This window comes from Oncorhynchus keta, chromosome 10 (assembly GCF_023373465.1).
Source record: "Oncorhynchus keta strain PuntledgeMale-10-30-2019 chromosome 10, Oket_V2, whole genome shotgun sequence".
Lineage (NCBI taxonomy): Eukaryota > Metazoa > Chordata > Actinopteri > Salmoniformes > Salmonidae > Oncorhynchus > Oncorhynchus keta.
This window is the reverse complement of record NC_068430.1, coordinates 77,761,704-77,783,510: the sequence shown is the minus strand read 5'-3', so window position 1 is coordinate 77,783,510 and position 21,807 is coordinate 77,761,704. Positions and strand designations below refer to the sequence as shown.

The window sequence follows — 21,807 nt, the reverse complement described above, 5'->3', positions numbered from 1 at the left end:
CTGTCCATAAATTATGCAGTTTAGTCGACTCAACAATCCAAATCAATATACAGTCCTGTGTGCATATATTTTACATATGGATGGTCCTGGTCACCAAACCCATAACGTTGCAGGTGCCATGTTCTACCAACAGGGCTCCGGGCAGCCGAGCGGAAATGGAGGAAAACTCGCCTCCCTGCGGACCTGGCATCCTTTCACTCCCTCCTCTCTACATTTTCCTCCTCTGTCTCTGCTGCTAAAGCCACTTTCTACCATTCTAAATTCCAAGCATCTGCCTCTAACCCTAGGAAGCTCTTTGCCACCTTCTCCTCCCTCCTGAATCCTCCCCCCTCCCTCCTCCCTCTCTGCAGATGACTTCGTCAACCATTTTGAAAAGAAGGTCGATGACATCCGATCCTCGTTTGCTAAGTCAAACGACACTGCTGGTTCTGCCCACACTGCCCTACCCTATGCTCTGACCTCTTTCTCCCCTCTCTCTCCCAGATGAAATCTCGCGTCTTGTGACGGCCGGCCGCCCAACAACCTGCCCGCTTGACCCTATCCCCTCCTCTCTTCTCCAGACCATTTCCGGAGACCTTCTCCCTTACCTCACCTCGCTCATCAACTCATCCCTGACACTCATCAACTCATCCAAATCAGTCAGGTTTCAAGACTAGTCATTCAACTGAGACTGCTCTTCTCTGTATCACGGAGGCGCTCCGCACTGCTAAAGCTAACTCTCTCTCCTCTGCTCTCATCCTTCTAGACCTATCGGCTGCCTTCGATACTGTGAACCATCAGATCCTCCTCTCCACCCTCTCCGAGTTGGGCATCTCCGGCGCGGCCCACGCTGGATTGCGTCCTACCTGACAGGTCGCTCCTACCAGGTGGCGTGGCGAGAATCTGTCTCCTCACCACGCGCTCTCACCACTGGTGTCCCCCAGGGCTCTGTTCTAGGCCCTCTCTTATTCTCGCTATACACCAAGTCACTTGGCTCTGTCATAACCTCACATGGTCTCTCCTATCATTGCTATGCAGACGACACACAATTAATCTTCTCTTTCCCCCTTCTGATGACCAGGTGGCGAATCGCATCTCTGCATGTCTGGCAGACATATCAGTGTGGATGACGGATCACCACCTCAAGCTGAACCTCAGCAAGACGGAGCTCCTCTTCCTCCCGGGGAAGGACTGCCCGTTCCATGATCTCGCCATCACGGTTGACAACTCCATTGTGTCCTCCTCCCAGAGCGCTAAGAACCTTGGCGTGATCCTGGACAACACCCTGACGTTCTCAACTAACATCAAGGCGGTGTCCCGTTCCTGTAGGTTCATGCTCTACAACATCCAACCCAGAGTCACGACCCTGCCTCACACAGGAAGCGGCGCAGGTCCTAATCCAGGCACTTGTCATCTCCCGTCTTGATTACTGCAACTCGCTGTTGGCTGGGCTCCCTGCCTGTGCCATTAAACCCCTACAACTCATCCAGAACGCCGCAGCCCGTCTGGTGTTCAACCTTCCCAAGTTCTCTCACGTCACCCCGCTCCTCCGCTCTCTCCACTGGCTTCCAGTTGAAGCTCGCATCCGCTACAAGACCATGGTGCTCGCCACGGAGCTGTGAGGGGAACGGCACCAGTACCTCCAGGCTCTGATCAGGCCCTACACCCAAACAAGGGCACTGCGTTCATCCACCTCTGGCCTGCTCGCCTCCCTACCACTGAGGAAGTACAGTTCCCGCTCAGCCCAGTCAAAACTGTTCGCTGCTCTGGCCCCCCAATGGTGGAACAAACTCCCTCACGACGCCAGGACAGCGGAGTCAATCACCACCTTCCGGAGACACCTGAAACCCCACCTCTTCAAGGAATACCTAGGATAGGGTAAGTAAGGGTAAGTAATCCTTCTCACCCCCCCCCCCAACAAGATTTAGATGCAAGTGGCTGTTCCACTGGTTGTCATAAGGTGTATGCACCAATTTGTAAGTCGCTCTGGATAAGAGCGTCTGCTAAATGACTTAAATGTAAATGTAACTGAGTTACAGAGGAACATGTTCTGTATAGTCTAATGTTTCTCACTGTGTGTCATGTTAATACTACTCCTAAACACAACCCACCATCACTGTGTCTCATGTTAATACTACTCCTAAACACAACCCACCATCACTGTGTCTCATGTTAATACTACTCCTAAACACAACCCACAATCACTGTGTCTCATGTTAATACTACTCCTAAACACAACCCACAATCACTGTGTCTCATGTTAATACTACTCCTAAACACAACCCACCATCACTGTGTCTCATGTTAATACTACTCCTAAACACAACCCACCATCACTGTCTCATGTTAATACTACTCCTAAACACAACCCACCATCACTGTGTCTCATGTTAATACTACTCCTAAACACAACCCACCATCACTGTGTCTCGTGTTAATACTACTCCTAAACACAACCCACCATCACTGTGTCTCGTGTTAATACTACTCCTAAACACAACCCACCATCACTGTCTCATGTTAATACTACTCCTAAACACAACCTACCATCACTGTGTCTCATGTTAATACTACTCCTAAACACAACCCACTATCACTGTCTTTTTTTTTTTTACTCTACATGGATAACATGCTACATTAGACTATATTTTGACAACAGGCTGCAATAAACTATATATGGATAACAGGCTACATTAGACTATGTATGGATAACAGGATAGTGTAATGTGTGTATACATTTAGTGTATAAAATGTACTTTAAAACTAGGGGGCGGTATTTTCACTTTGGATGAATTGCGTTCCCATAGTGAACTGCATCCTACTCTGTCCTAGATTGCTAATATATGCATATATATATATATATATATATATATATATATATATATATGCATATTATTATTACTATTGGATAGAAAACGCTCCAAAGTTTCTAAAACTGTTTGAATTATGTCTGTGAGTATAACAGAACTCATAGGGCAGGCAATCTTCCAAACAGGAAGTGAAATTCTGAAGGCGGGTCTAATTTGAAGTCATCGCCTATTCACTTCCAAACAAGATATGGATCTGTTAGCACTTCCTACACCTTCCACTAGATGTCCTCCTTCAGTAGAATGTGGAATGGAGCCTCTGGTGTGAACTTTGACCGAATGGGAGGGGAATGAGTCACTGTCCTGGCAGAATGCAATTTCCTTGTTGCGCATTTGTCTGTTGATATCATCTTCGTTCCATTCCACTGCAGATGATTGGTTGGAACGTTATTGGATATATATGAAAATAACATCCTGAAGATTGATTTTCTACTTAGTTTGACCAGTTTATTCGACCTGGAATATATATTTTTGAAGTTTTCGTCCGATTTCGCCTGGACCAGCGCCAGCTTTTTGGCACGTGAGATGAAAGTGTAGCAAATGCAGCTAATTGGACACTAGTAATGGACGTTATGGAACAAAACAACGATTTATTGTGGAACTAGGACTTTTGCACTGCATTCTGATGAAAGATCATCATAGGTAAGGGAATATTTATTACGTAACTTCGTATTTCTGTTGACTCCAACATGGCGGAGAAATATATTTACGTCTTAGCGCCGTTTTAGAAATGGTTTAAAAAAATCTGACACAGCGGTCGCATTAAGAACCAGTGTATCTTTAATTATATGTAAAACATGTATCTTTCGTAAAGTTTATGATGAGTATTTCTGTTATCTGGCGAAGCTATCTATAATTACTCAGCATATTTTGGAAGCATTTCTCAACATGGCGTCAATGTAAACCGAGATTTGTGGATATAAATATGCATATTATCAAACAAAACATAAATGTATTGTGTAACATGATGTCATATGAGTGTTATCTGATGAAGATTATCAAAGGTTAGTGATTCATTTTATCTCTAATTCTGCTTTTGTGACTCTATCTTTGGCTGGAAAAATGGCTGTGTTTTATTTTTGATTTGGTGACGGTCTAACATAATTATATGTTGCGTTTTCGCTGTAAAACATTAAAAAAATTGGACATGATGGGTAGATTAACAAGATGTTTATCTTTCATATGCTGTATTGGACTTTTTAATGTGTGAAAGTTAAATATTTCTAAAAATAGTTTTGAATTTCCCGCGCCACCTTTTCAGCTGAATGGGGGTGTTCCCCTACGGGAACACCTAGCCATAACACGTTTTAATATCAGTGAGAGTGAAAGTGAGTTTCATTGGACAGTTACTTTAAGGACCTGCTTCTGTTATTCTATTAACTGTGAGATGTATTATTATCAATCATCGAACATTCCAGAATGTTCCATCTCTGTGTTCTGGAATGGAATGCCATCGCTAACTGAATTACCCTCCACACTCCAAACATCCATGTTATGTCATATTGTGTCTGTGTGTTTTAAAAATGACAATTAATATTTAATGTAACTGGTTGTGTGTCTAGGAGCTGGACATCGCTCCTTCTGAAAGTGTCTGTATATATTTTGTACAGACATGATGATGAAGATGATGAAGATGAATAAACCACTATTGCTCTCCAAATGAAAGCATTCCGCTTTCTCTCCACTGAAGATATTGTTATAACAAGGTAAAACAATGACAATGAAGTTTGTTCTTTAAAAAAATCTTAAAAGCATTAAGAAACGTTGCATCAAGCATAACTCTTTCCTGGACGTTGAGGTAAAAGTCTCACAAGTTTGATGATTGTTTCAGAAACATCACATAAAAATATATATAATTATATACAATGCATTGGGAAAGTATTCAGACCCCTTGACTTTTTCTAATTTTGTTACGTTACACCCTTATTCTAAAATGGATTTATATAAAATTATACCACTCTATTCCCATAATGACAAAACAAAAACAAGTTTTTAGAAAGGTCTGCAAATGTATTACATTTTTATTTTATTTAGATAAGTATTCAGACTTTTGCTTTGAGACTCAAAATTGAACTCAGCTACATCCTGTTTCTACTAATCATCCTTCAGATGTGTAACGGCGTTCTTCGTTTGTAGAAAGAGAGTCGGACCGAAATGCAGCGTAGTGGTTACTCATGACTTTAATAGAAAAAGTGACACATTAAATAACGATACAAAATACAAAACAACAAACGGAACGTGAAACCTAATTACAGCCTATCTGGTGAAACTACACAGAGACAGGAACAATCACCCAAGAAATACAAAGCGAAACCAGGCTACTAAATACGGACCCCAATCAGAGACAACGAGAATCACCTGACTCTGATTGAGAACCGCCTCAGGCAGCCAAGCCTATACAACACCCCTAATCAGCCGCGATCCCAAATACTACAAACCCCAATACGAAAATACAATAACATAAACCCATGTCACACCTGGCCTGACCAAACCACACCTCCACAGGCATTATATCACTTAGTTTAAATATACAGTTTAAATATACAGGTCAAGATATACAAAGTTTTTGTCAAACTTGTTCTGTTCAGGTCTTCTTGGTTCTGGGTTTGTTCTGTTCAGGTCTTCTTGGTTCTGGGTTTGTTGTGTTCAGGTCTTCTTGGTTCTGGGTTTGTTGTGTTCAGGTCTTCTTGGTTCTGGGTTTGTTGTGTTCAGGTCCTCTTGGTTCTGGGTTTGTTGTGTTCAGGTCCTCTTGGTTCTGGGTTTGTTGTGTTCAGGTCCTCTTGGTTCTGGGTTTGTTGTGTTCAGGTCTTCTTGGTTCTGGGTTTGTTGTGTTCAGGTCTTCTTGGTTCTGGGTTTGTTGCGTTCAGGTCTTCTTGGTTCTGGGTTTGTTGTGTTCAGGTGTTCTTGGTTCTGGGTTTGTTGTGTTCAGGTGTTCTTGGTTCTGGGTTTGTTGTGTTCAGGTGTTCTTGGTTCTGGGTTTGTTGTGTTCAGGTGTTCTTGGTTCTGAGTTTGTTGTGTTCAGGTCTTCTTGGTTCTGAGTTTGTTGTGTTCAGGTCTTCTTGGTTCAGGGTTTGTTGTGTTCAGGTCTTCTTGGTTCTGGGTTTGTTGTGTTCAGGTCTTCTTGGTTCTGGATTTGTTGTGTTCAGGTCTTCTTGGTTCTGGGTTTGTTGTGTTTGGGTCTTCTTGGTTCAGGGTTTGTTGACTGTACTGTCGAGAACAGAGGAGTCCTCCTCAGTTGCTTGTGCTGCTGCGGGTCTGAAGAGAGAAAACAAAAATGAAACAAAGACAATGTCCCAAATGGTGGCACCCTATAGGGCTCGGTCTAAAGTAGTGCACTAATTAGGGAATAGGGTGCCATTTGGAACAGAAAACAGTTCATCAACACCATCATCAAATTACTCCTCATTATAGACATGTCATAGTAATTGTCCTGAGATGTCCATTGTTGGGTTCATAGTTTGGGTTCATAGTGGTCACTAAGGGTCAACTGTTTTGCTTATTGATGACATCTCCTACAATAAACTGCAGCATATGAATGACCTTAATGCAGAATATGCTCACCAGGTGGTAGCACTGGGGAGGTTGAATTTCACAGCAGCGTATTGGACATCCTCATCCTCTTTCTGGGGCTGAGGCACTTGGACGGTGGAGTACAGAGGCACTTCCTGGTTTTTGGGGCGAGAGAAGTGGACGCTGGTGTAGTGAATGTCATCCTGGTCGTTGGTGGCTGCTGTCTGTGCTGCAGTAGGGGTCATGGCCATGCCTGAGATGTTGTCATACACTGGACTAGAGTTTCCCTGATGGTGAGAGGACAGACAACATGAGCAGTGGAGTGTCCCACTAAGCATACACAGTCATCACAGTCACCTTCTGATTCCAACAGACTCACCTCTCCATCGTCTGCTGTGTCTCTTGTGACAGAGGGGGATTTGGAGGCCCTCTTCCTGTTTTATAAATGAATGAATGGATTAATTAATTAATGAATATTCTAAAGTGAAATAAAAACAAACAAAAAAACTCACCTGAACCACATGAGTCCAGAGAAACAGAGGATGAGAACCAGAACAACCATAATGATTCCTACAGCTGCAGTCAGAACTGAGGTGTTCTTTGGGCCATCTGGTGGACAATATGTAACACATTGTTCATACATAGAGCTTTACATGAGGAGCATCATGGAACTTACACTTGTGATTGAAACAAGTTAAATATTACTTTAAATATGTGTGATTCTCTGATCAAAAGAATAGAAGTTTAAGTGTATTTACACTGAATGTCCACAGACACAGAAGAAGAGTTGAGACTCCCATATATACTCCTCAGCCTCACAGTAGTATTCTCCTCTGTCCTCACAGTTACTGTTGGTGATGCTGTAACTCTGTCCTGATGCTTTTGGTGAGGCTACGTTCTTCTTGTACCAGGTGTATTTGTCCACAGGTGGGTTGGCATCACTGCTGCAGGTCAGAGTCACTGAACTGCCCTCCACTATTTCACCAGCGGGACTGACTGACACTGAGGGGTTCTTTGGAGCATCTAGTAAAGCAGAATTTGTCAGAGGTGTAGGACTGTTGTATACTACCTCAAAAGACGTCATGTCTAAAAAATATATATCTAAAGTCAGGGGACTATCACACAAAACATGAACAATAATACATTTGGAGATACTTTAGGACTTGAGTGTCTACTAAACTATTCTTCAAGTGTTTGAGGTACCGGACATTCTAACTGTTATGTTCTGTTAATTACTGATGTCCCCTTTAAGGATGGAGCGCCCTTGGTCATGCGCAGTATTGTTCTATGTTATTCTGGTACTAACTCGTTTGAGTAAATGTGAAGCTCCAGTTCAATTGCTTGTATTCAGAGTCTTTCTTATTACATAAATAAGTACTAAGTGTTAAGACACTACAATGGTGACGAGGATGATTACCTGCAGTGTGCATCACGAATACAGATGGAGTTCGTAGGAAGAGAGGAAGATTTTGACCCTGTAGCACAACAGCTAGCAAGCAGTGAAGATGAAGGGAGAGCTGACGAGAACGTGGCGGCAAATCAATGTTGCATGTGGACCAATACCCCCTACCACACCTGGATGACATCTTTGCTGCACTAGCTGGTGGGAAACACTTCAGTAAAATCGATCTGAAACAGGCTTACCTGCAGCTACCGGTTGAAGAGAGTTCCAAACAGTACCTGACAATAAACACACACAAAGGTCTATACAGGTATAACCGCCTGGTTTTTGGCATTGCATCAGCCCCAGCCATTTGGCAACAAACTATTGACCAGATTTTGCAAGGAATCTCAGGAACCCAGTGTATCCTGGATGACATGATCATAACAGGACGCACCGACAAAGAGCACCTGGCTAACCTGGAAGAGGTCCTGAAAAGACTGAAAGAGTATGGTCTACAGGCAAACTTAAAGAAGTGTGAGTTCTTCAAAGACAAGATTGTCTTCTGTGGACATGAGATTGACTGCAATGGATTGCACAAAACACAGGACAAAATCGAGGCAGCGGTACAGGCACCACGACCACAAAATATCACAGAAGTGAGATCTTTCACGGGACTGATCAATTACTACAGAAGATTCCTCCTAAACCTTTCAGCAGTACTCCAGCCTCTAAATCAGCTCCTGGAAAAGAATAGGACATGGCGGTGGACAGAGCAGTGTGAAAATGCATTTTTGGAGGCACAACGGCTCATAACATCTGAACAGGTCCTGATGCATTACGACCCTGAAATGCCAGTGAAGTTGGTTTGTGATGCGTCCCCTTATGGCTTAGGTGCCGTCCTTTCACACACACTGAAAGATGGGTCAGAGAGGCCAGTTGCAGTCGCGTCACGAACATTGAATGATGCAGAGAAAAACTACTCACAAATCGACAAAGAAGCACTGGCACTAGTGTGGGGCATCAAGAAATTCCACCCATACCTATATGGCAAGTGTTTCACACTGGTTACAGATCACCAGCCGTTGCTTTCCATTTTCAGTCCAAAGAAAGGCATTCCGGCAATGACAGCAGCCAGGTTACAGCGATATGCCCTGTTCCTTGCCAGTCATATGTATGACATTGAGTTTAAGCCATCATCCCTCCACACAAATGCAGATGGATTATCCAGACTGCCGTGTACAAGAGAAAGGCAAAGGAGGGTGGATGTAGTGGACATGTTCCATACCGCTCAGCTCGAGGCACTACCGGTCACAAGCACAGTTATCAAACATGAGACAAGGAAAGATGTGACCTTGTCAAAAGTGTACACCTACACCATGTCAGGATGGCCAGCTACTGGCAGAAAGGAGCTGACTCCGTATTTCCAGCGGAGAAACGAAATGACAACGTACCAAGGATGTTTGATGTGGGGAATGAGAGTCATGATACCCCAGAAATGCCAACATCTAGTTTTGCAGCAATTACATGAAGGTCATGTTGGAATTGTCAAAATTAAGCTGCTCGCAAGGAGCCACTTCTGGTGGCCAGGTCTGGATCAACAGATAGAAAACATGGCGAAGAACTGTAGCAGATGTTTGGAAACCCTTCACATGCCTGCTCCTGTCCCAGTCCACCCATGGGAATGGCCCGCAGAGCCATGGCAGAGAATTCATGTGGACTACGCTGGTCCCTTTGAAAAAGCACATGTTTCTGGTTATAGTTGATGCCCATTCCAAATGGCCAGAGGTGTTTTGCACCGACTCCTCCACCTCAGCTCAGACGATAGAGTGTCTCAGAACAACGTTTGCACACTTCGGTTTGCCGCTGCAGCTGGCAAGTGACAACGCGCAAGCTTTTGTAAGTGACGAGTTTACAAGATTCATGTCAGTAAATGGAACCAAACACTCAACCTCAGCTCCATACCACCCTGCCACCAATGGGTTGGCAGAACGCTTTGTGCAAACCCTAAAGCAAGGACTCCGTGCAGCAAAACGAGACGAAGGGACTTTGCAAACAAAACTGGCCAAGTTCCTGGCCTCCTACCGAAACACCCCACATGCCACCACAAACGAAAGCCCAGCCGCACTGATGTTCGGGAGGCCTCTCCGCACACAGCTGGACATCATGAAGCCAAACAGGCATAATGAAGTGCTGAACAAACAAGCCAAGATGCTCTCCGGTGGCCGGGAGCGCCATCTCCAAACAGGACAGGAAGTGATGGTGCGAGACTACAGAAGAGGAGGGAAATGGACAAGAGGAACCGTACACTCACAAACGGGACCCAGAACTTACCAGGTTCAAGTGAGCCCAGACATAATGTGGCGGCGTCACATTAACCAAATGCATTCCACGGAAAACAGCACAACAATCGAGAGAGAACAGGCACAGAGAGCTCCTGAGAGTGACACACAAGGAACTGTAGAGGACGGTGGGGCAGTAAAGAGACCCCAGGCTGAAAGAAGGGAACATGATGATGAAGGTGCTGCTATAGCAGAAGCTATAATGGAACAAGCACACACTGAGGATGTTCAGGAGCCTCCAGACATTCCGAGGCGCTACCCAGAACGAAGGCACCGTCCACCAGACAGACTAGACTTATAAACAAACAAAAACTCACTGTTCAAGTTCAAATTAAAAGATGCAAAATAACTACAACAAGTTCTGGGAAATGTTTCAGTTGTAGTTTGGTAAAAGTAACTCTGATTGTATAAGAGAAGGAATGTTATGTTCTGTTAATTACTGATGTCCCCTTTAAGGATGGAGCACCCTTGGTCATGCGCAGTATTGTTCTATGTTATTCTGGTACTAACTCGTTTGAGTAAATGTGAAGCTCCAGTTCAATTGCTTGTATTCAGAGTCTTTCTTATTACATAAATAAGTACTAAGTGTTAGGGCACTGCGTTCATCCACCTCTGGCCTGCTCGCCTCCCTACCACTGAGGAAGTACAGTTCCCGCTCAGCCCAGTCAAAACTGTTCGCTGCTCTGGCCCCCAATGGTGGAACAAACTCCCTCACGACGCCAGGACAGCGGAGTCAATCACCACCTTCCGGAGACACCTGAAACCCCACCTCTTCAAGGAATACCTAGGATAGGGTAAGTAAGGGTAAGTAATCCTTCTCACCCCCCCAACAAGATTTAGATGCAAGTGGCTGTTCCACTGGTTGTCATAAGGTGTATGCACCAATTTGTAAGTCGCTCTGGATAAGAGCGTCTGCTAAATGACTTAAATGTAATGTAAATGTAAAGACACTACACTACTATAGACATGCATACATCTATGACATTGTCTGTAATTTCTATGTAATGATGTAATGAATATTGATAGATAAAGCAGTAATACCCTTCTTATTGACCTTAAATGATTGATACTTTCTAAGTATAATTGTAGTTTAATTCATACTCACACACTGCAGGAGAGTGGAGGTCCTCATGGTGTTCTACAGTACAGAAGTAACTGTCCACAGAGTGACCCAACACTACTAGGATATTACTAGTGTATTGTTGGGAAGTGGGCTCATCTAGACGTTGTCCATTCTTGTACCAGATGTAGGTGGGGTTGTCAGTCAGAGTACAGGTGGTGATACAGGTCAGTGTCTTCTGTCCCTCTGCAGCAGGAGTCACCTTCACCTGCAGACCTGAAACAATATGTATAAAACCACATACACCTTTTTATTTTTTATTTCACCTTTATTTAACCAGGTAGGCTAGTTGAGAACAAGTTCTCATTTGCAACTGCGACCTGACCTCTGTGTTAACAGGATGTTTCATATATTTTCTCCTGTAATTCATTATGATATAGTATTATAAAATACAGTGCAGTATTACCTGTGACAGACAGAGTTGTTCCTGGGAAACTATGACCCCATTCAAAGTTGTCTGTTTTAAAAGTGAAGCGATACTCAGCTGAGTCCTCCTCTCTCAGATCTGAGATTCTCAGGATGCAGGGATCTGTATATATCTCTTTGTCAGGGTACTTCACACGACCTACATACCCTGGGTCAGTGGTTAGGTCTTCAGGAGTCGACTTTTCACTTCTAAACCAGAATGATGATGTGGTGGAATAATAACCAACATAAGTACAGGATATGTCAACTGTTGACCCCTTCAAGACACAGATTCTCCTCTTGGTGTAATTCACTCTGCTGCAGCTCTGACCCTGAACACCTGAAACACAGTGACATAACAAGAGGTCAACAGATTGTATTCTCAGTTCTTTCTAGAAATGCTAAAAGTTCTCAAGTTCTCAAAGTGAAACCAACACACAGAGGTTAAACAGTATTGTTAATAAAGAAACACTCACACACTGCAGGAGAGTGGAGATCCTCATGGCCTTTTACAGCACAGGAGTAACTATCGTCATAGTTACTGGAGACTGGGTCTTTGTACTGGGGGGAGGTGCTCTCATCTAGATGTTGTCCGTTCTTGTACCAGATATAGATGGGGTTGGGGTTACTCAGAGTACAGGTGGTGATACAGGACAGTGTCTTCGACTCTGATCTCCATTTAGGAGTCACCTCCACCTGAGAACCTGAATTAAAGGAGAGCAAAAAAATAGTACATGGTTCAGAATTGGTTTGAGTTAATTATTAACATCATGACTCTTCAAAACGTTATAATGTGCTATGTTACCTGTGACAGTCAGAGTTGTTCCAGGGAAGCTGTACCCCCATCTTGCCTCATCAGTTGTAAATCTGAACTTGTACTCAGTTGAGTCACTCTCTCTCAGGTCTGTGATTCTCAGGGTGGAGTCCTTTTCTGTTTGTCGATGGTATTCCACACGATCTGCATACTCTGGGTTCAGGCTCAGGTCTTTAGTGACACCAGTCTCCCATTTGTTGAACCAGGACACTTCTGTGACGTTATGCCACCTGGGATGTGTGTAAAAGCACGATATGTCCACTGTTGACCCTTTCAAAGCACAGATACTCTGATGGGTGTAAGTCACATTCATACAGCTCTCACCCACAACACCTGAAACAAAATGTAGCTGATCAATTCCTGAAACCATAATGAGACTAAATGTTTGAGATGTATTGGACAGGTTCATTTTGAATAATAAACAATATATATATTGACATAAATCTATAAAACTGTTTATCATTCCAATATATCTAGTTAGGAATATTGACAGAGAAAGTAATACCATTCTTATTTGTTCCAAATGATACCACATAAAATACAAGTTTCATTCATACTCACACACTGCAGGAGAGTGGAGATCCTCATGGCCTTTTACAGCACAGGAGTAACTGTCTCCATAGTTACTGGAGACTGGGTCTTTGTACTGGGGGGAAGTGCTCTCATCTAGATGTTGTCCATTCTTGCACCAGATGTAGGTGGGGTTGTCAGTCAGAGTACAGGTGGTGATACAGGTCAGTGTCTTCTGTCCCTCTGCAGCAGGAGTCACCTTCACCTGCAGACCTGAAACAATATGTATAAAACCACATACACCTCTGTGTTAACAGGATGGTTCATATATTTATCCTGTAATTCATTATGATTTACAGTTGTATCATACAGTGCAGTATTACCTGTGACAGACAGAGTTGTTCCTGGGAAACTATGACCCCATTCAATGTTGTTTGCTTTAAAAGTGAAGCGATACTCAGCTGAGTCCTCCTCTCTGAGATCTGTGATTCTCAGGGTGAAGGGACCTCTGTATGTTCCAGTGTATTCCACACGACCTGCATACCCTGGGTCAGTGGTTAGGTCTTCAGGGGTCGACTTATCACTTCTAAACCAGAATGATGATGTGATGGAATAATAACCAACAGTACAGGATATGTCCACTGTTGACCCCTTCAAGACACAGATTCTCCTCTTGGTGTAAGTCACTCTGTAGCATCTCTGACCCTGAACACCTGAAACACAGTGACATAACAAGAGGTCAACTAGATTGTATTCTCAGTTCTTTCTAGAAATGCTAACAGTTCTCATATTATAAAATGAAACCAACACAGATATACATTGTATACAGTTTTACAGTGATGTATTAGGGATCTATTTAGTTTTTGTTTTGGGGAGGATTGGGTGTTTTTTTACATTCAGCCCAGGATTTCCACATTCGGCTGTAAGGGTTTTCTTCAGGTGAAAGAGAGGCGGACCAAAATGCAGCGTGGTGGTTATTCATGTTTTTAATAAAGACGACTATACATGAACAGACTATACAAAACAAGAAAAGTGAAAACCTAAACAGTCCTATCTGTTGCAAACACAGAGACAGGAACAATCACCCACAAAACCCAAAAACCCAACACAAAACAGGCTACCTAAATATGGTTCCCAATCAGAGACAATGACTAACACCTGCCTCTGATTGAGAACCATATCAGGCCAAACATAGAAATAGACAAACCAGACACACAACATAGAATGCCCACAGCTCACGTCCTGACCAACACTAAAACAAGGAAAACACAGACGAACGATGGACAGAACCCCCAAGGTGTGGACTCCGAACGCACAACCTAAACCTATAGGGGAGGGTCTGGGTGGGAATCTGGACCCCACTCCATAATTGTCTTAGTCCACCTCCTTAGTGTCCCTTGAGTGGCGACCCGCCGCTGACCTTGGCCTAGGAAACCTAACAACGGGCCCCACTGGACTGAGGTAGCTCAGGACTGAGGGGAAGCTTCGGGACCGAGGGAAGCTCGGGACCGAGGGGAAGCTTGGGACCGAGGGGAAGCTCGGGAGTGAGAAGTGAGAGGAAGCTCGGGAGTGAGAAGTGAGAGGAAGCTCAGGAGTGAGAAGTGAGAGGAAGCTCAGGAGTGAGAAGTGAGAGGAAGCTCAGGAGTGAGAAGTGAGAGGAAGCTCAGGAGTGAGAGGAAGCTCAGGCAGGTTGATGGATCTACCAGATCCTGGCTGACTGGCAGATCCTGGCTGACTGGCGGATCCTGGCTGACTAGTGGAACTGGCAGATCCTGGCTGACTGGCACTTCTGGCGGATCCTGGCTGACTGGTGGATCCTGGCAGACTGGCGGATCCTGGCTGGGTGGCGGATCTAACTGATCCTGGCTGACTGGCAGATCCTGGCTGACTGGCAGATCCTGGCCGACTGGCAGATCTGGCGGATCCTGGCTGACTGGCGGATCCTGGCAGTTCTAGCGGATCCTGGCTGACTGGTAGTTCTGGCAGATCCTGGCTGACTGGCGGATCCTGGCAGACTGGCGGATCCTGGCAGACTGGCGGATCCTGGCAGACTGGCGGATCCTGGCAGACTGGCGGATCCTGGCAGACTGGCGGATCTAACTGATCCTGGCAGACTGGCGGATCCAGGCCGACTGGCAGATCCTGGCCGACTGGCAGTTCTGGCGGATCCTGGCGGATCCTGGCTGACTGGTGGATCCTGGCAGACTGGCGGATCCTGGCTGACTGGCAGATCCTGGCCGACTGGCAGATCCTGGCCGACCTTGGCCGACTGGCGGATCCTGGCCGACTGGCGGATCCTGGCCGACTGACGGATCCTGGCCGACTGGCGGATCCTGGCCGACTGGCGGATCCTGGCCGACTGGCGGATCCTGGCCGACTGGCGGATCCTGGCCGACTGGGGATCCTGGCCGACTGGGGGATCCTGGCCGACTGGGGGATCTGGCGGATCCTGGCAGACTGGCGGATCCTGGCAGACTGGCGGATCCTGGCAGACTGGCGGATCCTGGCTGACTGGCGTATCCTGGCAGACTGGCGGATCCTGGCAGACTGGCGGATCCTGGCTGACTGGCGGATCTAACTGATCCTGGCAGACTGGCGGATCCTGGTTGACTGGCAGATCCTGGCTGACTAGCACTTCTGGTGGATACTGGCCGACTGGCGGATCCTGGCCGACTGGCAGATCTAGCGGATACTGGCTGACTGGCACTTCTGGTGGATCCTGGCTGACTGGTGGATCCTGGCTGACTGGCTGATCCTGGCCGACTGGGGATCCTGGCCGACTGGGGGATCTGGCGGATCCTGGCTGACTGGCGGATCCTGGCAGACTGGCGGATCTTGGCAGACTGGCGGATCCTGGCAGACTGGCGGATCCTGGCAGACTGGCGGATCCTGGCAGACTGGCGGATCCTGGCAGACTGGCGGATCTAACTGATCCTGGCAGACTGGCGGATCCTGGTTGACTGGCAGATCCTGGCTGACTAGCACTTCTGGTGGATACTGGCTGACTGGCGGATACTGGCCGACTGGCGGATCCTGGCCGACTGGCGGATCCTGGCCGACTGGCAGATCTAGCGGATACTGGCCGACTGGCACTTCTGGTGGATCCTGGCAGACTGGCGGATCCTGGCTGACTGGTGGATCCTGGCCGACTGGCGGATCCTGGCCGACTGGCAGATCCTGGCCGACTGGCAGATCCTGGCCGACTGGCAGATCTAGCGGATACTGGCCGACTGGCACTTCTGGTGGATCCTGGCAGACTGGCGGATCCTGGCTGACTGGTGGATCCTGGCTGACTGGCGGATCCTGGCCGACTGGCAGATCCTGGCCGACTGGCAGATCCTGGCCGACTGGCAGATCCTGGCCGACTGGCAGATCCTGGCGGATCCTGGCGGATCCTGGCCGATTGGCGGATCCTGGCCGACTGGCGGATCCTGGCCGACTGGCGGATCCTGGCCGACTGGTGGATCCTGGCAGACTGGCGGATCCTGGCAGACTGGCGGATCCTGGCAGACTGGCGGATTCTGACAGACTTTCGGATCCTGGCAGACTGACGGCACTGGCGGCTCTGGGCAGACTGGCGGCACTGGCGGCGCTGGGCAGACTGGCGGCCCCGGCGGCACTGAGCAGACTGGCGGCGCTGGGCAGACTGGCGGCACTGGCGGCGCTGGGCAGACTGGTAGCTCAGACGGCGCTGGTCGGACGGGTAGCTCAGGCGGCGCTGGACAGACTGGAGAAAAAGGCTCTGGCAGCGCTGGACTGAGGAGCACTGGTGCCTCTGGAATGAGGGGCTCTGGTGCCTCTGGAATGAAGGGCGGTAGCTCTGACAGCGCCCGGACAGGTGGGAGACTCTGGCTGCGCTGGAGAGGAGGAAGGCTCCGGCAGCGCTGGACAGGCGGGACGCACTGTAGGCCTGATGCGTGGTGCTGGCACTGGTATGCCGTGCATACTATGCCAAACCAACAGCTTTCTTTCTACTCTGTCCAATACATCCTCCACACTCTCAGACTCAGCACTCTGCTTCGCCGACAGCTCCAATTCCATCCATGGCTCCTTACGGTAAACAGGGTAGTTGGCTCAGGTCTGACTCCCCCCAAGACATTTTTGGGGTGCCTCTCGGGCTTCCAGCCGCTCTGCCGTGCAAGGTCCTCATAATGCTGCCTCCAGCTCGGCTTTGGGGCGGCAATATTCCCTGGCTCTGCCCAGGGTCCTTTTCCGTCAAGGATCTCCTCCCAAGTCCATTTATCCAAATAGTGCAGCCTCTCCCACTGCTGCTGCTGCCTCTGTTGCTTCTCCTGCTGCTGCCTTTGCTGCTGCTGCTGTTGCTCCTGCTGCACCTGTCGCTTCTCCTGCTGCTGCTGTTGATGCTGCCTCTGTTTACCACGCCGCTTGGTCCTTGGTTGGTGGGTGATTCTGTATGGGTTTTCTTCTGGTGAAAGAGAGCGGACCAAAATGCAGCGTGGTGGTTATTCATGTTTTTAATAAAGACTATACATGAACAGACTATACAAAACAAGAAAAGTGAAAACCTAAACAGTCCTATCTGTTGCAAACAGAGACAGGAACAATCACCCACAAAACCCAACACAAAACAGGCTACCTAAATATGGTTCCCAATCAGAGACAATGACTAACACCTGCCTCTGATTGAGAACCATATCAGGCCAAACATAGAAATAGACAAACCAGACACACAATATAGAATGCCCACCCAGCTCACGTCCTGACCAACACTAAAACAAGGAAAACACAGACGAACGATGGTCAGAACGTGACACCGGCTTCTTCACCTGTGGGATCATCTGAGAACAGCCACCCAGACAGCTGATGAAACAGGAGTAATTCTGTCTGTGATAAAGCCTTTTTGTTGGGAAAACCTCAGTCTGATTGGCTGGGCCTGGTTCCCCAGTGGGTGGGCCTATGCCCTCCCAAGTCCACCCATGGTTGTGACCCTGCCCAGTCATGTGAAATCCATAGATTAGGACATAATGAATATACAGTATTTCAACTGACTGATTACCTTATATGAACTGTAACTCAGTAATATGGTTGAAATTGTTGCACGTTGAGTTTATATTTTTGTTCAGCATAATTTTATATGTATTTATGTAAAACATAGGGACCACAATGGATATAAGTCCCCAACTTTATTGTGCAATCCTTTAAAACAACAATCCTGTTCACTTAAAATAATATTGTTTATATATGTATTTATTTTAACTGACAAATAAAATCAATCAGTCAATCAATCCAAACCATTTGATGAACGGAGAGAGACATTAGTTACAAAACACCAACAAGTTGAATGACATTCAGAGACTGTCAGGCCTTCAATACTGGGTAAGACTACAAGGTAGGGAGGGATGTATTCTCTGTTTGTCCAGCCTTCAATACTGGGTAAGACTACAAGGTAGGGAGGGATGTATTCTCTGTTTGTCCAGCCTTCAATACTGGGTAAGACTACAAGGTAGGGAGGGATGTATTCTCTGTTTGTCCAGCCTTCAATACTGGGTAAGACTACAAGGTAGGGAGGGATGTATTCTCTGTTTGTCAGGCCTTCAATACTGGGTAAGACTACAAGGTAGGGAGGGATGTATTCTCTGTTTGTCAGGCCTTCAATACTGGGTAAGACTACAAGGTAGGGAGGGATGTATTCTCTGTTTGTCCAGCCTTCAATACTGGGTAAGACTACAAGGTAGGGAGGATGTATTCTCTGTTTGTCCAGCCTTCAATACTGGGTAAGACTACAAGGTAGGGAGGGATGTATTCTCTGTTTGTCCAGCCTTCAATACTGGGTAAGACTACAAGGTAGGGAGGGATGTATTCTCTGTTTGTCCAGCCTTCAATACTGGGTAAGACTACAAGGTAGGGAGGGATGTATTCTCTGTTTGTCAGGCCTTTAATACTGGGTAAGACTACAAGGTAGGGAGGGATGTATTCTCTGTTTGTCCAGCCTTCAATACTGGGTAAGACTACAAGGTAGGGAGGGATGTATTCTCTGTTTGTCAGCCTTCAATACTGGGTAAGACTACAAGGTAGGGAGGGATGTATTCTCTGTTTGTCCAGCCTTCAATACTGGGTAAGACTACAAGGTAGGGAGGGATGTATTCTCTGTTTGTCAGGCCTTCAATACGGGGTAAGACTACAAGGTAGGGAGGGATGTATTCTCTGTTTGTCCAGCCTTCAATACTGGGTAAGACTACAAGGTAGGGAGGGATGTATTCTCTGTTTGTCAGCCTTCAATACTGGGTAAGACTACAAGGTAGGGAGGATGTATTCTCTGTTTGTCCAGCCTTCAATACTGGGTAAGACTACAAGGTAGGGAGGGATGTATTCTCTGTTTGTCCAGCCTTCAATACTGGGTAAGACTACAAGGTAGGGAGGGATGTATTCTCTGTTTGTCCAGCCTTCAATACTGGGTAAGACTACAAGGTAGGGAGGGATGTATTCTCTGTTTGTCAGCCTTCAATACTGGGTAAGACTACAAGGTAGGGAGGGATGTATTCTCTGTTTGTTCAATACTGGGTAAGACTACAAGGTAGGGAGGGATGTATTCTCTGTTTGTCAGCCTGCAATACTGGGTAAGACTACAAGGTAGGGAGGGATGTATTCTCTGTTTGTCAGGCCTTCAATACTGGGTAAGACTACAAGGTAGGGAGGGATGTATTCTCTGTTTGTCAGGCCTTCAATACTGGGTAAGACTACAAGGTAGGGAGGGATGTATTCTCTGTTTGTCAGCCTTTAATACTGGGTAAGACTACAAGGTAGGGAGGGATGTATTCTCTGTTTGTCCAGCCTTCAATACTGGGTAAGACTACAAGGTAGGGAGGGATGTATTCTCTGTTTGTTCAGCCTTTAATACTGGGTAAGACTACAAGGTAGGGAGGGATGTATTCTCTGTTTGTCAGCCTTCAATACTGGGTAAGACTACAAGGTAGGGAGGGATGTAGGGAGGGATTCTCTGTTTGTCAGCCTTCAATACTGGGTAAGACTACAAGGTAGGGAGGGATGTATTCTCTGTTTGTCCAGCCTTCAATACTGAGTAAGACTACAAGGTAGGGAGGGATGTATTCTCTGTTTGCCCAGCCTTCAATACTGGGTAAGACTACAAGGTAGGGAGGATGCTCTATTCTCTGTTTGTCCTTCAATACTGGGTAAGACTACAAGGTAGGGAGGGATGTATTCTCTGTTTGTCCAGCCTTCCAATACTGGGTAAGACTACAAGGTAGGGAGGATGTATTCTCATTTGTCAGGCCTTCAATACTGGGTAAGACTACAAGGTAGGGAGGGATGTATTCTCTGTTTGTCCAGCCTTCAATACTGGGTAAGACTACAAGGTAGGGAGGGATGTATTCTCTGTTTGTCCAGCCTTCAATACTGGGTAAGACTACAAGGTAGGGAGGGATGTATTCTCTGTTTGTCAGCCTTCAATACTGGGTAAGACTACAGGTAGGGAGGATGTATTCTCTGTTTGTCCAGCCTTCAATACTGGGTAAGACTACAAGGTAGAGGGAGGGATGTATTCTCTGTTTGTCCAGCCTTCAATACTGGGTAAGACTACAAGGTAGGGAGGGATGTATTCTCTGTTTGTCCAGCCTTCAATACTGGGTAAGACTACAAGGTAGGGAGGGATGTATTCTCTGTTTGTCAGGCCTTCAATACTGGGTAAGACTACAAGGTAGGGAGGGATGTATTCTCTGTTTGTCAGCCTTCAATACTGGGTAAGACTACAAGGTAGGGAGGGATGTATTCTCTGTTTGTCCAGCCTTCAATACTGAGTAAGACTACAAGGTAGGGAGGGATGTATTCTCTGTTTGTCCAGCCTTCAATGCTAGGTAAGACTACAAGGTAGGGAGGGATGTATTCTCTGTTGTCCAGCCTTCAATACTGGGTAAGACTACAAGGTAGGGAGGGATGTATTCTCTGTTTGTCAAAGCCTTCAATACTGGGTAAGACTACAAGGTAGGAGGATGTATTCTCTGTTTGTCAAGCCTTCAATACTGGGTAAGACTACAAGGTAGGGAGGATGTATTCTCTGTTTGTGCAGCCTTCAATGCTGGGTAAGACTACAAGGTAGGGAGGGATGTATTCTCTGTTTGTCAGGCCTTCAATACTGGGTAAGACTACAAGGTAGGGAGGGATGTATTCTCTGTTGTCAGCCTTCAATACTGGGTAAGACTACAAGGTAGGGAGGGATGTATTCTCTGTTTGTCCAGCCTTCAATACTGGGTAAGACTACAAGGTAGGGAGGGATGTATTCTCTGTTTGTCAAGCCTTCAATACTGGGTAAGACTACAAGGTAGGGAGGGATGTATTCTCTGTTTGTCCAGCCTTCAATACTGGGTAAGACTACAAGGTAGGGAGGGATGTATTCTCTGTTTGTCCAGCCTTCAATACTGGGTAAGACTACAAGGTAGGGAGGGATGTATTCTCTGTTTGTCCAGCCTTCAATACTGGGTAAGACTACAAGGTAGGGAGGGATGTATTCTCTGTTTGTCCAGCCTTCAATACTGGGTAAGACTACAAGGTAGGGAGGGATGTATTCTCTGTTTGTCAGGCCTTCAATACTGCAAGACTACAAGGTAGGGAGGATGTATTCTCTGTTTGTCCAGCCTTCAATACTGGGTAAGACTACAAGGTAGGAGGGGATGTATTCTCTGTTTGTCCAGCCTTCAATACTGGGTAAGACTACAAGGTAGGGAGGGATGTATTCTGTTTGTCCAGCCTTCAATACTGGGTAAGACTACAAGGTAGGGAGGGGATGTATTCTCTGTTTGTCCAGCCTTCAATACTGGGTAAGACTACAAGGTAGGGAGGGATGTATTCTGTTTGTCCAGCCTTCAATACTGGGGTAAGACTACAAGGTAGGAGGGATGTATTCT

The 21,807-nt window shown here is 46.3% G+C and overlaps 1 protein-coding gene across 1 annotated transcript; it reads right to left on the bottom strand.

Moving 5' to 3' along the window:
• Positions 1 to 11,914: 11,914 nt before the first annotated feature.
• LOC127931942 (sialic acid-binding Ig-like lectin 12) lies at positions 11,915 to 12,745 on the bottom strand. The gene is made up of 3 exons (XM_052526095.1): positions 12,410 to 12,745; positions 12,085 to 12,308; positions 11,915 to 11,944 (listed from the first exon to the last, which is right to left on the bottom strand). The coding sequence occupies exons 1-3, from the start codon at positions 12,729 to 12,731 to the stop codon at positions 11,915 to 11,917; spliced, it is 576 nt and encodes a 191-aa protein (XP_052382055.1). The 5' UTR covers positions 12,732 to 12,745.
• Between the last annotated feature and the right edge of the window lie 9,062 nt (positions 12,746 to 21,807).